Raw genomic sequence first — 18,079 nt, forward strand, 5'->3', positions numbered from 1 at the left:
CTTTAACTACTGCTACCTCCCTCTTCATCGTCCACCATAGAACTCTGTGATCACTTCCTGCTACTGGTTCCTGTATTGTCAGCCCTATTACGAATTAGATCACTGAGTTCGCTTTGTGTAGACATTAGCTGAGTTGCAAATTTCTTCATCACTGCAGCATTAGTATCAGAAGTGCAAATGATACAAACAGGAAGCTTATAGAGCAGGCAAGGCAAACTACAGCCTGCAGGTCACGTGCGGCCTGCCTCTGCTTTTTGTGTGGCCTGTCTTGTGCCGTCATTTCACTAGCAATTTTATCAAGATAATGAATACTATCATGTATCATATAATACTATCATACTATAATAAATACAATGAAATCAGCAGTGATAGTTGTATACTATCAACAATACTATCTTCACAATGCTATGATGGAAACTGCCGAGAAATACCGTTTTGACAAAATTACTGAGTAATCACATGCACGTGGAACAACAGGAACGTGAATCCATACTTTCTACCTCCAGTTCGAGTCAGACAGCCCTGTAGTATGGAGTTTGTCACTCACAGTGTTCTCACGTGTGGATTTGCAAAGTTCATATAAAAATCTGACATTGATTAGGTGAGTGGATTACCACTTAACCGGATTAGTCGGTGATCGCTAACACATGCATTGTTTTCTGGGTTGAATTGATGTTTTAAGTTATATTGTGATATTTTGATTTGGATTTATCTTTTGAACTTGTGACAAGCTTATCTTATTAGCTTATAATTTGAGCATACTTTGTGACTTTTTTGTTTTAATTTTGTTATCCCTGTATATTTCATAAAATGAGTAAAATACGAAAAATCGAGGATGAGTGTTGTACATTTAATGAGGAATGGAAAACTAAATATTTTTTACAAGCATTAAAAATAGAGATGTGTGTCAGTTTTTAAAGAATATAACATTAAAAGACACTACACAATAAACACCCTATGCATTGAGAAAACTTAACTAGTGATGCAAGAAAAGCAATGTGTGATCAACTCATTAGGAAATTATCTCTACATTAAAGTGTTTTTATTCAACAAAAAAATGAACAGGAAGCTGCAACAAAAGTAAGTTATATCATTGCAACCAAAGTAAGTTATATCATTGCAACAAAAGTAAGTTATATCATTGCAACCAAAGTAAGTTATATCATTGCAACAAAAGTAAGTTATATCATTGCAACAAAAGTAAGTTATATATTAGGATGGATCTCAGGAGCATCCTAATCACGAGTATAAGATACCTCCCCAAAAGGCAAGCGTTTCACCTACTGGATTCAGAGGAGGAATACAGAGCCCTGACCAACTTCACTCAAGAACTCTTCTGAAGAAGGAGAACGCTAAATGCAATACACCAGGAGTGAAAGACGACCAGCCAGATAACAAATCCAAACATCCTTTCAGACACATCCCGGAATGATAATTATGCGAAAGATACTAGCTGTCTTGTCTAGGAATAGTGATGCACTTCCTACAATGATACGAACCAACACTGGAACCAAGAAACCCTCCCTATGTACCAACAAATGTGAGACCTAAGTGAAACTGACAAATGTACTAACCGAAGATAGAGAACCAAAGACAAAGACTTCGTGGACAGGACACTGTCCCATGAGAGACTCTTACTACCGGACATGATCTTATATGACTACACTACGACTGCTGCTGCCTTGCTGCCATGTAGCCAAATGGCAATCTCTTTTTTCCTCTCCCTGGTGGGGGAGAGGGGAAACTGTCTTCCTGTCTCCTCCCTCCCTTGCCACCCCATATACTTCACCTGGTGAGGCATGGGCATGCCTTACTGACTACCTGGGACTGCCTTCCCTATCGACCCCATACTTCTGTCTTTCCCCCAGTCTTCAGTCTCCCCCCCTACTCTGACTAATATGCCAGCGTAAACCCCATACGACTAATCAAAATTAACAATTTCTAAATCTAAATTGAAACCTCAACCACATCGTTTTTCTAAAGTTAAGTGTCTCCCGTTTTTTTTTTAATTTTATTATTATTTTTTTATTTATTTTTTTATTCATATTATTATTTTAAGTCCTTGCCACTGAAATCTCAGGAAATTAAGGTGGCAGGACCTGCCAAAGTGAAAACTTAAAATTACTTGGTACCTGGTCTGCCTCCACGAGGCATAGTGTGCACAATGTTGGGCTCCAGCAGGGGTCCAGCGGCTAAATGGCCAGAGGAACAACCATACACAACACTACACTTACAAAATCCATACACTTTTAAATCTCTGGCCTTTACAATGAACTGTTACACCTACAATGAAAGCAACGCGGAGATGGGGGAAAACCCCTAGTGCCGTTAGACACAAACGCACTATACACTATTATTTTGTTTGATGTAGCAAAAGATACTCCATTTCAAACCCTGATGGAATATATATATATATATATATATATATATATACACACACACACACACACTATAAAAATTTTGAGAAATGCCACTCTACGAAATTAGTCAAAGAAATGGTCATAAAACACTCAACTAAACAAGAGCATCAGGATTATTGAATTGCATATTTGAGGTCTCCACAAGAGTGTGGAACATACCACAGGCTCAGGGTTTGGTTTGGTTTTGTTTTTAGGAGCATTAGCAACTAAGGCCATATTGCTCCGGGGATATGCGGTGGTCATTTCATGACCTTTCCGCATCCTCCGTATTTGGTGGTCACGGGCTCGAACCCACAAGCTCAGGGCAAGATATACTCTGGATGGATTAGTTACTGCTTCAAAAAACACTTTGCAGTGCTAAAGTGTTCCCACTGCCAGAGATTTGGTCACACATCCCATACGTGCTCTCAAAAAGAAAGCATGTGTGGTCACTGTGCTATTCCAGGTCACACATAATAACTATGAAACAAGAAATACACAGCCAAAGTGTAGTAACTGCAAGATGGAGCAACTAAATTATCAGCATTCTGTACAAGATTCGAACTGCCCTGTTTATCAGTGAGCTGTTAAAGTAAAAAACACAAGGATAAATTATGGATAATTACAAAACTCACACAGCACTGAAGTGCCTCTAATTAAATGCAAAAAAGAGCTCACACCATAGTTGACCAGGTGAAACTCAAAATTGAAGAACAAAATATAGATATCTTAACTGTCCAGGAACCATACACTCATAGTAGTATGGTCAGGGATTACCCCTGCTCCTCCAGGATGGTGGAAACCACATCTGACACAACCTGAGTGGAAATAATGATACGAAATACCACCTTAACAATGACTAAAGTAAATTCTCTATGTACTAGCTTTGCGGCATGTGCACATACTACTAGTCACCTTGGTTCTCAGTGTCATCTTGGTCTATCTACTGCAGGCCAGGAGAAGACATTCTCCTAATTTACAATACTTATAAACAGCTCTAACAATAACTCTGGTGACAATGGATGCCAATTGCCACTCCAGACTCTGGCTCAGCCTGCCTGAGGGCTATATACTGGTACTCAAAATGGCCAGAAATTGGAAGATTTCCTTCATATGGGAATCAAACATTGATGTTAGTTTGGCTATTGCTTCCACAGCCTCTCAAATAACAAACTGGTGATGCCTGGACTATCTCTGATCACAAGAGCCATAACCTTCAATCTTGTTCATCAATTGGAGGACCCCTCTTAACTATGACATTACAAGGTACAACATCAAAAAAAGCTAACTTGAATACCTTCTGGGAAATACTAAGAGAATCACTGCAGAGAATTCAACCAAACTCTCTCACTCAGCTCACCACCACTAAGTCACTCTGAAAATATAGCTCAGATAATGCTAAATGCATGTAATAACGTCTATGCGTGAAAAAGAAGCCAAAGAAAAATGCAGTCCCCTTGGTGGTTCCCCGAGCTGGAAACCCTCTGGCGAAGGGGTCCACCAGGTGAGGAAAGACTTTCAGAGATCAAGAACTACCTGGCCTGAAAATGAGGTTAATGCCCTAAGGCAGGAGTGGCCAACTTAATTTGTGAGGCAATCTACTTTTTACCTTCAAAATGTAGGTTTGTTTATGAGGGCCTTGTAGGTTTCCTAAGGGAAACCTACAAGGCCCTCATAAACAACTACACAACCTTTATAAGGCACAGGAAATGGGTCCTGGCAACAGCTGGTTGGGACAAGCGGGAATGTTGACCTTGGGGAGTCATATACCACATTGTATATGATGCATGAAGATACAGCTCTGACTCAAGCCCAGCAAAAAATATGTAATAATAATCTAGCCTATTATTCTAACGAGACAGAATCCCCCGCCCTCCATCATCCTTCTCCTTGTTGAACTAGAGGCCACTCTAGATTGCACAAAAAATAACAAATGCCTTGGGACTAGACTTACTGGGGGAAGGAGGTTAAGAAATTTGCTTCGGCCTTCCCAGACCAATTGCTTTGCTTGTACAATCACTGCCTTGGGGGTATTCATTGGGGAGAATACATGGGGGTATTCTCCACCCTGTGGAAACATGCATTTTTGAAGCTAATCTTAAAAAAAATGGAGAAACCACTTACCAAGCCCAGACATTATTGGCCAATAGCTCTTCTACCTGTGCTGGGTAAGTTCCTGGAGAGACTGGTATTGTACTAGCTACTTGACAATTATCAGACAGCAGCTTTGCAATCTGAAAACAATTTGGCTTAAACTCAGGCCACTCAACTGAAGATGCAATGCAACAACTAACAAGTGCAGTGAATAATACAGCAGAAATACATGCTAGCTATCCCTGTAGATTTTGCTGGTTCCATTGACACCTTTTCTGTATACACTGTACTCCTTATATTCAAATTCAGCATCGTTTATGTCTGAGTGACACATCTCTGATATCACTACAATGCCTGCACTTGATGACTTAATCAGTACATCAAATTTAATTAAAGTGCTCCTAGCATTAGTGTACAAGCAAGTATACATGAACCTGTTTTTAAACTTAGTACTAATAGAATCCAAGTATTTACTTCTTCTAGGATGATCCACAGCAGGACTTGAAATCACCACCATCTTGCTTCCCAGACTGCTACATGTTCTAATAGAAGCAGTACAAGGATCACTTTCACCCTGCTTGCTCTAGTTCATCTTTTAAATTGTGTATTCTCCCCCAAGTTAGCAGTTTTCCGACATGCCTACCACTGCCTCGGCAGCATCAGAATTATTCCTGCACCCCTTCTATTTAAGGGTATGTAAACACAGTCTCACCTGTTAAGAAGCACAGACCATGCTGAGAAAAATTCTAGCCCCATAAGCCTTGCATATTCTCTCCAGTGCCGAATTATTTTACAAGGCTCTCAACATGTTCCCTGTCTGGGTACTTGTGTGTGTGGGTAGAATTGCACACTTTCAAATTCAATCTAACTTGCAAGTTTTCCCAACCCTTTCCCAAAAACGCGCTATGTAAGTCCTCAGATCTCCTACTCTTAATATCATTATAGTGTACAACATCACCTTTTGTGTCCTTAAATGATGATAACTGCTCTACAACATCATCTACTCTTATTCCTGGCAGACATGCTCTGGTCCTATTTCACCTATCTTTCTTGCACAATGCATTTCCCTAACAATAGTCACCAACAATAACTACATCTTGTGAGACAATCACATTCTGCCTTGAAGACTGCTGCTGCTGTGTTGCCTGAAGCCAAGTGCGAGCTCTGGTGTTGAGTTGAGCAGCTAACAGCTTGATGGGCCCCATTTTAATTCCTTCAAGAGCATCCACCCCCTATTCTTAAAGCTCTCATAAACCCCCATTGGTGCCTAATTTCTTCATACTCTTTGAATTTAACACACATATATAAAACCATCCCCTTTGGCTGTATCATGTCCTGTTCCATAAATCAACAAACATTGCGCAAATAGCACATTTCATTAGGCCATGAATCATAGGAGAATCGCATCCCCACCAAACAACCAATTGGGGACAAACTTTTAACTTGGTCACTTAATTTAATTCCAAAAAATGCTGCATTTACTTTTCACAAATGATGTTACCCTGCCTCTGTTTTGCAACAAAATAGTTACCGCCAATGTAACAATATATATTTGGATTTTTCATACAATCATGAGTTGCCATTGTCAAAGACAGAGAATGTGAAAATCACATTAGAAGCAGATAGCATGCCTGCATAGAAAGCAACTGAATGCAGAAAAAACACTTCATTTGGTGTTGTCATACATACTCGAGAAAAACTAGGGTTGCTCCCTAGTGAATGTTTGAAGAAATAACACACACACACACACACAATTAACATTTAAAATGTCTAAGGAATTTTAGAATTTTATTTTTGATGTTCAAAAATAAATAATTTTTGAACATCATAATCAATAGTGATTTTTTTGCAGTCAATGCAAAAATGCAATCAATAAGAAGCCTCCACAGCCGAGTGGTCGGGAGCAGGAGTGCAGTAGAACACACCCTTTGAGTAGACTGGGGTTCAAGCCCCTGAATGCTAAATATGGTCGATCTGCCAACCCGCACTGGACCAGCGTGGCAGATTATGGTCCATTTCTCTCAGCATGAATTGTTGAGTAGGCTTCCATCCTGTAGTGGGTTGATAATGGCTGCAGTTTACCTTTAAGCTAACTTCAACTGCCATCTTTCATTGCATTCTTCTACCCCCAAACATCATCCTATTATGAATTATTTTTGGTTCTACTTATGGCATATAAGTGAATGGTAACTCTCTTAAGACAACCTTGAGAGTGCAGACTTGCAGTTTTATGAAATGCAAGTCTAAAACACTAGCACAGAATTGCTCCACCTGTGTTATTTTTGGATTTCTACAATGACTTCTGAGCTTTTCTCCAATTAGCAATCTTGTATTTCTAATTCAAACAAATAAAACATTAACATATCTTCATAGTAGGCAAATTTACAACTCATGAAATTTTTGCTGATAAAATATGGGAGAGATGTAATTGAAAAGTTTTTTGAATACATCTCTCCCATTTGAATGTTTGTTTCTTTGGGTGCTGTTGCACCCAAAGAAACAAACATTCAAATGGGAGAGACATTCAAACAAACATTCAAATTTTTTTTTCGGTGCAACAGCAACTGTGGTCATACTGCACTTGGGAGAAATGTAAAACTAATGTTAGTTTCAAGTGATTATGGTATCTTGATTGGACCTCTGTTTAAAATGTTATGATCCATGACATGGCTTACAAGAAGACAAAGGAAACACAAACCTTGTACTTGCCTTCTTGCTCCTGCTTAACTTGTGGCACTTCTAATAATCTACACCAAACTTCCCCTCTCACAGCATTAGGAATGCCTTTATATATTCTTCTTCTCAACTACAAATATTAAATAAGCAACAACTGTCACTTTTCTTGTTCATAGTAGGAATATATACATAAATACAAAAATGTGAACTTAAATAAAAACAGTCCTTGCTGACTATTTTTGAAATTGTTAACAACTATCACGAAAATCATATGGGCAAGAGAAAACAATAGAGGAAACTATATAGCTAAAAGACTTGACAACATAAGTTTTGGATCAGACACAATAATGTGAATACAAGTTTTAAATTCACAATAATACATTTCTTAAAACCAAAAGTACAATTAACATAAAAACTGCTTATTGAACATAATATTATTTTATTTTATAGATATATGCAAGCAGCTATATTCAACATAGTGAAAACAATAATGATTAGTGTACTCCTCACTATTCAACATAAAGGGAGAAATACTAAGGCATGATAACACAGGATGTTTACCCCAACCACTAAGATCTTACTAAATTATTATTTGGCACAAGTATCGTATCTCATAACCAATAACTTGCGGTGTAATGCATAATAGTGGAATTGTAGTGTTTTCACTATGGTAAATATGTAGCTCAAAATTTCTAATCATGTAGGGTGGCACATATATTTTGCTTTTAGTTAAGATAATTTAATTAACAGACAATTTTATTATCTATTATAACTAATATATAACATTACAAATGTAATATAGCATAATGCATATAATATAAACTTAATAGCATAATATACACTGATTACTGAATTGTGACTGTTTGTGACATAGACTATGCCATATAACTTACAGTATAAAAAGCTGAACAGCTTTGTATTAGAGCAGTAGTAATTTGAATCTGGTCATGCAAGTCAAAATGATAAAGTAGCAATTATGGGACATAGAAAAATATATCATGGAGGTTCAAAAGGGCGTGACTGTGGGAGCACATGCATCAGGTGCTTCCATATTGGAAACAGCATGACTTGTTGGTTGCTCACATCGAATACAGTAGTGTCAATAACAAGCTGGTTGGACATTGAAGGACTGGAAACGAGTGTGCTGGTCGAATCAGTCCAAATACCTGGTGCAACACTCCCAATGGATGCCTTTGTGTGTGTGTGTGGATCTAACAACACAAGTCCGTGGACCCATCGTGCACATTGCCCACTATCTAGGCAGGTGGTAGTCATTGCTTAATATGGGGCATATTTTGCTGGAACTAGGACTCCCTGCTGCATATGGACCAACATTTCACAGGAAAGGTCTACCAGCAGTTCTTAGGAGACTATGTGCGCTCTGCCATGTTGCATTTTTTCTTAACAGAAATGGGATCTTTCAAGATGAAAATGTGCTGTATCATCGGGCTCACCCTATGCATGAGTGGTTCTAGGAACACAATGAAGATATCAACTATCTTTGTTGGCATCCAAATTTGCCCGACTTCGATCAAACTGAACACCTGAACAAACTGAACAAACTGAGCATGGATATAGATCCCTAAGAATGCCTTTAGACATCTAGTAAATGTCAATAACCTAAGTGAATGACGACTGTTATCCATGCAAACAGCGGCCTAACACTTGGTACATGGTCATAATTTAGTGATCACTGAGTATATATAAGAAAAAATTGCTAGTGTAATACACATTATTGCTGCATAAACAGTGAACCAAGTAGTATTATTATTGCATTTAGGAATCTAAATTAAATATTTAAAGGTTCCTTGTGCACTAGTCAGTTCCCCAACCAAGGATCACACTGTACATTATAATTCTTTCTTCTTTGATCAGATAATAGCATCTGATCAGTTCTCTCAATGAAGCTGACACAACTGACGTTGCATTGCTTCATCTTTTCTTTATATTTAATGGTGATTATTTATCTTCGAGATGTACTGGAAACTTATCCACAAAAAATTTGACATCTGAAAATGATGCACTGCCAATTGATGAAATTTGTGCTACTTCAGCATTTATAAGAACATCACTATGATCTCCTTATCAATGCACATGTATTAGAGAAAAACTTTCTATTTTGCAGTATAGACTAATCACCTGATGGCTTATTCACTGACCAGAAATTTGCAAGAATTTTTAAAAAATTCTAATTTTACTATTTTTTATGAAATGAAAAAGAAGGAAAAAGCTGTTTCTACAAAAAAGATGGAGTAAAGTGAATACAATGGTGAAAAGGAGAAGAGGTCAAACTGAGTAAAAAAGATGCATTTCATCATAAATTCAGAGTAGAAATATAAAAATGTATAATTATATTTACATAAAAACTTCTTGAGGATATAAAATAAGACAAAAACAAGGTTCTTTATTATATCCTGTTTTTACCTTAATACTTCAAAAAGTTATGTAAATATAATTATACACTTTCATATTTTTACTCAAACATTCTAAATTTTAGTTAATTTCTATAGTTTGGTTGGAGATAATAAAGTATTTCAGCCTGTCAGTTAATCCAGAGAAGCCAAGCTATATCATCTTTTCTCCAAGTCGGACCACATCTGCTGATACCTTACTTCCAGAATTAGCAGGAAAAGTTCTGGCTCCCACTGACAATGTCAAATTCCTAGGAGTAATCATTGATGTGAACCTCACCTAAAAACAACAAATCCAAGCTCAATACTCCAAAGCCTTGCAAGCCTTCTGGGGAATGAAAATAGATTTGTGCAGAACTCACAATAAACAAATAATCAGGAAATACTCCGAAACGTACTTCAGTAGTGTGTGCTTTCCTATGCTGTTTAAGTTTGGTCTACCACACCTGCCACCAGCCTGAAGAAACTATGGGGTCTAGAATTCTGGGTGCTGAAGTGGACCAACTTGTAGTCTTACCAGATCTACACGACATCCAAATCTGCACTCTGTTCCAACCTGCAAACACGCCCACTGTTGAGATGGGGGGAAACCCTGGAGGAAAATATATCATGGAGGTTCAAAAGGGCGTGACTGTGGGAGCACATGCATCAGGTGCTTCCATAGTTTAATGTCAAACTACCGTTTGACATTAAACACACTCTACACTGTCCACGGTGGCCCATGTGTGGAAAATAAAGGCATTCCTTCATCCGTGTTCATCTAAGCATGGTTACATGAACATCTGGAACACAGTTGGTTGGTGTTTGCCAGGAAGACACCTCCGCAGTATCCCATATTGGAAACAATATGGGATACTGCGGAGTTTCAAGATACACTTCCCAAATGTGACTTTGGACACAGTTAACTTGCTCAACACAGACATTGATCTATGGCCTATTGACAAGTCATATTGAGATGACATCTTGACAAATCTTACTGTATGTAAAGGACAGGTGTGCAAGTGCCAGTCCTAGTATGATGATGTCATTTTATGTTATGCTTAATTTGTAGTCTTGTTTGTTTGAATCCCTTCCTGGAACATTTTTTTCCTGAAAATGTGCCATAACAGATCAACTTTTTTTTTTTTTTACAGATTAAAAGTATGCATCATGCAAATGCTCATTGTATAGTTTTTGTGTTTTTTATAAATTATTTAGTAGAAAATACATGGGAGTAATTAACTCATTTGGGCTATCCCGAGTTATCTCGTGTATGCCAAAAACTTTGCAAATTATACAGATTTTTTTAATAAATTAGCGCTCGAGCTAAAAGAAAGGAACAGAAAAACACTCTTCACTACTCATTACATAAATAAATTTTAAAAATCAAGTGGAACGCACAAGCAGTAACCCCCCCCCACCACAAGCAACAATTGTGAACTAACTACATTCTGACACATGGCCACCGCAAGTGGATAGGCGAGGTAAGCGTCGCTTGCTACAGTTCAAGAGGGCACCGAAATATTTTTTCGATATAGTTTTGTAATTGGTTGTTGTTGTTATTTTGTTTTTAGGAGCATTAGCAACTAAGGCCATATTGCTCCGGGGATATGCGGTGTTCATTCCCTGACCTTTCTGCATCCTCCGTATTTGGTGGTCATGGGCTCTTACCCCAGTCTAACAAGAAGCGTGTGCTATGCACTGCTGCTGGCTACGGAGGCGCCTTCTAACTGGTTAACGCTTATCAGTATTCAGAATTTAGGAGGGCTAATTTTATTTTGCTTACTGGTGACACATAGGAATGCACGCTACTGTTCTGACATTGCTGTACAATAAGTAAATATAAGTAAAATGAAAGCCAGTCGTCTGCTGCCAGACATAAGAAAATCCCAAGAAATCTCAGGATTTATCTGGCTAATGCAAAATTAGCCAGATAAATGCCCAAGAAAATACATTTCAATCCTAAATTTGGAGGTATTATTGTATGCTTCGGGTATTATTGTATCCCGAGATATTTTGTGTAGTTCCAAATAACTTTTAAAACTAAAAACGAGATATGTCGGGATAATCCATGAAGGGGTTAATTACGATTATTTTTTTCTATTCTGATGTTTTGTTTTTAATGGGTATGTTATAGCTGAACTTTGTATTTCTGTGCTTGTTCACTTAAATAGTTAATATTTTGTAAGATTCCTCTGGTTTTCTCTCCATGGAATCACAAATATGTATGATTTAACTTATTAAAGAATTTTATTATTATTATTTTACTCATATTGTTTGAGCCTAACCACCCCCCCCTCCCTTTCACAAAGCTTCTGTTCTCCCTCCCTCCCTCTCTCTCTCTCTCTCTCTCTCTCTCTCTCTCAAAAAAAAAATAAATAAATAAATAAGAAGAAAAAAATGCCAGTAATTATGATACTAAATTACTTGATATCAAGCTACACTTGTATAGCTTTCTTTGAACATCAGTGTGTATATGTATACACACTGATGTTCAAAGAAAGTGCATCACCCACCTTAATATCTTCATAAATACTTCTTGCTTTGCTTGAATGGCCATTGGACTCAGGGACACTTGCTTCTGAATCTGATTTTCCATTTCATCCATATTATTAATAGCTGTTGCATCTTCGATATAGCACCTGAACACTGTTTTGTGATCACTGTTGATCTTAAGTACATTGATCTTTTGACATGTTCTTTTATACGTGAACTGTCGTATTCTTAATCATTTTCATCTTCATTTCTATATCAATTTTGTTTAGTTTCCTAGCACTGCCAGCACTTGCACTTTCCGCTGGTCCCTTTCCCTTCAATCATTGTAAAAGTAAATAGGAATGAAGAGAAGTTGCTTCAAAATTTGTTTTATATGATTGAAGATTTCAGTGAAGGGAACACATTTCACTATAATACTGTAACGTAAAAACACACAGAATTCCAGTTATCGGGATTATCGCAAATGCAATAAGATCGAGTTTACTATTCATTTATAATAGAGTGCACTAACAGAAAAGCTCAATAAACTGGAAAGTGCAAATTGTTTTTGTTTTTTGGTCATGACCTCGAAAAACGTGCTTTATAAAAATATCACAAAGGCATTCAAAATTGATTCTTATAACGGGAACGTATGATAACGATATAAGTGTAGTGCAATTTCCATTATAAATATAACCTTTTAGAGAGCTAATTAGCTTAGTAATATAGCAAACAAATTTTCAACTTCCAAGGACTTGGAACAAATTACAAAAAAAAAAAAAAAAAAAAAAAAGTGTTATTGGGTTCTCAATTACCATTTATCCCTACAGATGCAAAATATGTTCCCATATTTTTTTCAGTTTGCGCTGGCCAGCAAAATCTCACGTAAAGTCGAATTTCCATAAGTTGAGGAGTTCCTGTATATCTAATAATGTAGAAATGTAGTTGGAATAATAGGACTTTATAGATATAAAATCACAGAATGTACAAAAATGAACATAAAACAGTTCATAGAAAAATAAAAAGTATTGAACATGGTAGTGACAAGCTAAGTAAATCAGAAAGTAATAAAATAAATGCAGATCAAAATTAGTTGATAAATCTAAAATTTACTAATCAGAGAAGTAGAGCTTATATTTAAAAATATTTAAATCCAGGAAATGAGTAATTACATATGTAAAAAGCAGGAAACATGAAAAGAATAACATAATATCCTGAGATGGAGAAGCCAGGCTAAGAATTATAACCTGTGGTCCAAAATGGAGTGAACAAATACTGAAGTGATAAAAGTAATCATTTCTGTAAAAATAAATCTATTGTTCATAGAGTAGAAAAACCAATTTTGAAAGAGTGTAGTAAGAATTCAAAGGTGGTTTTGATGAGGAAATCTAGTTAAAATCTAATGATGAAAGAATAGGTATGAAAGGTAGGTAATGATGAAAGAACAGTATGCAGTAACCATTTACTGTTCACCAAAGCTCTACAACTATTTTACAATGAGCTAATTAATAAAAACATCCCTGTCTATTTTATAAAATACAGTTTCAATATAGTCTCTCATTTTACCAGGAATAAATTTAGTTATAGTTACTATGAACTGGTCAGTATTCACTTGATATGTTTTTACAATCCTTCATGAAATTACCTATAATTCACTTTCCTTGTTGAGACTTGATTGATATTTCATATGTTTTTCAGGTACAGATGTTTGTTTGTTATTGTTATTTGGTTTTTAGGAGCATTAGCAACTAAGGCCATATTGCTCCGGGAATATGCGGTGGTCATTCCCTGACCTTTCCGCATCCTCCGTATTTGGTGGTGATGGGCTTCAGGTACAGATAATTATATATGTAGGTAAATGCAATTTTTATGGGACTTGGATCTTTCAAGTATTACAGTTACTTTATGGTATCCAAAGATTTGATACCTTACAACTCTACCTTTGAATATCCACCTTTGGATTTATTTACTACTTGAATTTTATACTACAGCAGGCCCTCGTTATAACGTGGTTCGCTTTACGCTGATTTGCTATAATGCTCTTCTTATATTATAACCCGTATCTGACTATAACAATGTCACAAATCACTATGACGCTCTTTTACAGATTGCATTTTTGGTTTTGAAGAAACTCAGAAATTGACTATTTAACGAAATCATTTCATTTGATGGAGTCGATAGCTTGAAAATGAATAGCAAAACAGCATTAAAATGTTTCCCACGCCGACTTGAGAATTTTCCCATGCTCAATGAAATTTTCTTGCATGCTAATTTAATTGTAGTACAATTAAATTAGCATGACTTGTTACGTAGTTGAGAGATCAACATTTTAAAGAATGATCAAGTATATATTGCTTTATTGCTTGTAATATTTGCTTTATATGCATTTATCCAAAGTCTAGTAATCACTCAGTACAGTATTAGACATCGTGCAATAACGGACAGTTTACTAGTACATTGTATCATAATTAATGTAACCAACACGGTTACATTTTTGAAGAGTTAATAATGGCAGATAAGAATGAAAAGACAACAACGTCTGGACACAGTATGAAGACTAGTAAGAAAAAAGACTGAATTTGAAAATTCAATTAGATGTTTTGAAGTGAATCGATTCCAGTCAACAAGCAGATGTGTGCCATAATTTAGGACTGGCAAATTTAACTGTAATAACAATTATAAAAAATAAACAATTAATTTTTAGCAGCGGGAAGGACAGCTGTTACACTGCAAGCAACTAGGGCTAGGTCGGCTATTAGGATTGAAATGGAGACTTGAACTAATTTTATTGAAAATAATATCCAATGCAGAATTCGGTTAAGTTAAACATTATAAAAAAAATAAAAAAAAAAAAGAAGAGAGATTAGTATATATGATGATTTAAAGAAAACTCACCTAAAAAAAAAAAAATGTGGAACCATTTAAAACTAGTAAGGGCTGGTTGAATAGATTTAAAATCCAGGGAGAAGCCGCAAGTGCAGATCACGGAGCCGAAACTTTCAAAAAAAGAACTCGTTAAAATTATTGAAGAGGGGTATTATGTGTTATACTTCTCAACAAGTTTTTAACATAGATGAAACAAGACTTTTTTGGAAATAAATGCCTAAAAGAAATTTCACATTGAAAGAAGAAAAACACATGCCAGGTTTCAAAGTGGGAAGGAGCGGTTGATATTACTGTTAGGTGTTAATGCTGCAGGGGATTTAAAATTAAAACCCCTTTTAGTTTACCAGGAAGAGGGCCAAAGTACAATCCAAAATCGACACATTTTTCATGATTAAATTCATCATTAAATCAATTAAATTCATGATTTTAATTGAAATTTTAAGTTTAATTTTGATACAAAGTAGTTACCACATAATTATATACGTATGTAATCAAGAATATTTTATATGTACAAATATTTGAATATTAAATATTCTGACCGACATTTGCGAACCTTTTCACTACCGTTTATTATTGATTAGAAAATATCCTATGGTACCAACCACAACTCACAAATACATATGTCACCTTATGGGAATGCGCACTTGCTTAGCGCAGATTCACTTAGTGCTCTGTTTTTCCGGAACGAATTATCAGCATTAAGCGAGGGTCACCTGTACTTGAAATTTATTTACTTAGGTATTATTTCCTTTTTACTTTTTACCTCCGCCACAAGATGTGCGTCAGCTATTATTTGCTTTATTCGTTAAATTCTTAAACTCTGTAATTTGCCGTGTACTGTATAAATCTCGTGTTCGAAACAGAGGCCTTGCTTTGTTTTTGCATTTCCCTTGGTTTTGGCTGACTTCTGAAGAAAACGTCAAATCCATCGTAACTGCAACACTAAGTACTATTCACATAACATAATTCATAATATTTTCTTTACGGGTACTTTCATGCATTTTTACTATGGTTTCAACAGATGGTTCCTTAGACTATACAGCAATACCCTGCATAGCACTGATAATTGGTACCGAAACTATTCCGTGTTATGTGAAACCATGCTGATTGAGGTATAATTATAATGGGTTTTAATTGAATGCGTACCAGAGAAACAGTCTATAAACAAATTATAATAAATCTATAAACAATTTGTGCTTGATAGCCAATTAAAAGGATTTGAAATAAAAAAAAATTGCAAAAATTTTATTAATGAAAATGTAACATAAGAAATGAGAAAAAAGCAGTTGTTTATTTAGGTATTTCAATAATGAAGTCTGGTGAAGTCGTCTCTTCTCTTTCTCGGCATACAAGTCTTTGTAGCATCGAATCCTATCTTGTAAAATTTGCCATATTGATGCTACATTCAACATTCGGATCTCCATTTATAATTGCCATGCCTACCCTCCGAAAAACTCTCTCCAGTTCTTCTGTTAAAAATTCTTTTGGTGGCACTTCAGAATTGTTTCTTTCTTCTACATATGAAGTTTGCTTGTCAATTTCAAGGAGAGTTGCATCATCTGTCACTTCCATGTGAGTCAATGCAGTCACGTACATTGGCAGTGTCCAAAGTTTCGAATCCCAAGTCTCTTCTGATCTTCACAATGTCTTTCAGCAATTACCTGAACTTGCAATTCAAAATCAGTGAAATCATTTACCAAATGGGGCAAAACATGCAGCCAAACAGAAAGCATGTTGTTGGCAGTGATTTCTAGCCAAGATGCAGATATATTTTTGATCATATTTAAAGGGGTAAAAAATAAATTGTGAAATGAAAAGTTTGAAAAGCTATCATGCAGAGTTGCAGTGTGGCATTGGCGGCAAATTGCTGCTATGGATAAAGGGATGGTTCAGTGGGAGAAGACAGAGAGCGGTAATCAATGGACACTGCTCTTCGTGGACTAATGTTATTAGTGGAGTCCCCCAGGGTTCAGTGTTGGGTCCATTGTTGTTTTCTGTATTCATTAATGATATTGTGATGGTCCAGGTTTAATGTCCAAGTTTGCAGACGATACGAAGGTTGGCAGGGTTATTAATGACACTAATGACAGTACGCTGCTGTAACAGGATCTAGAAAAGATGAGCAGATGGGCTGAGAGGTGGCACATGAAATTTATCATTGACAAATGTAAAGTACTGCATATAGGAAGCAGTAACCCCAGAGTAACATATCAACTGTGTGGTACTACACTGACAGCGGTAAAGAATGAAATGGACCTGGGGATAATTGTGCAGACAGATATGAAGTTTTCTGAGCAGTGAAGATGGTCTGCAAGAGTAGCTCATGGTGTCTTGTCAATGATATACAGGAATTTTTCTAGCAGGGATAAGGAGGTGATTATCCCCTTGTATAAGGCAATGATCAGGCCACACCTTGAGTACTGTATACAGGTCTGGAGGCCTCACTTTAAGATGGATGTAGAGCTGTTGGAACGAGTACAGAGAAGGGCAACAAGATTAGTGAATGGAACAAAGGGGTGCTCTTACGAAGAAAGGCTTAAGTTTTGCAAATTACTAGGCACCTGCAAGGTGATCTGATTGAGGTGTATAAAGCCTTGAATGGTTTGAGCATGCTCAGTGCTGATGGGATTCTTCCTCTTGCTCAGAATAATTGCCTGAGAGGGCATAAATTCAAGTTGTAGGATAGATGTGCAGAAGTTTGCCTTTAGCCAGCGGGTGGTTGATTGCTGGAACAAACTTCCATCTGTCATTGTAGAAGTTGATAGCTTAAACAGATTCAAGGCAGTACTAGACAAACATATGGAGTGGGTGGATGAGTGAAATAAGCAGGGTTTTTTTTTTTTTTTTTTGGCTGATGCTATATAAGCTTGCTTTCTTGCATCATGTGCCCTTGCTAATGCTAATGTCATCTCATCAGAATGGAATTAAGAATACTGAACACTGTTGCACCTGACTGCCTGAGGAGAGCTATTGTCACATGTGTATGGTTGTTTTTGTTGTTGTTTTGGTTTTTAGGAGCATTAGCAACTAAGGCCATATTGCTCCGGGAATACGCGGTGGTCATTCCCTTGACCTTTCCGCATCCTCCGTATTTGGTGGTGACGGGCTCGAACCCCGGTCTAATCAAGAAGTGTGTGCTACGCACTGTTGCTCCTTCCC

At 36.7% G+C, this 18,079-nt stretch overlaps 1 protein-coding gene across 1 annotated transcript in view; it reads right to left on the reverse strand.

The window, feature by feature from the left end:
- Positions 1-18,079, reverse strand: part of LOC150074948 (USP6 N-terminal-like protein) — a 300,409-nt gene that overhangs the window by 146,175 nt on the left and 136,155 nt on the right. Inside the window, exon 7 of the mRNA XM_090389250.1 lies at positions 7,192-7,299. Within this exon, the coding sequence (XP_090245376.1) occupies positions 7,192-7,299 (108 nt within the window). The remainder of the gene's footprint in view (positions 1-7,191; positions 7,300-18,079) is intronic.

This window comes from Mastigoproctus giganteus, chromosome 14 (genome assembly GCF_048544385.1).
Source record: "Mastigoproctus giganteus isolate SK-2022 chromosome 14, ASM4854438v1, whole genome shotgun sequence".
NCBI classification, from domain to species: Eukaryota; Metazoa; Arthropoda; class Arachnida; order Uropygi; family Thelyphonidae; genus Mastigoproctus; species Mastigoproctus giganteus.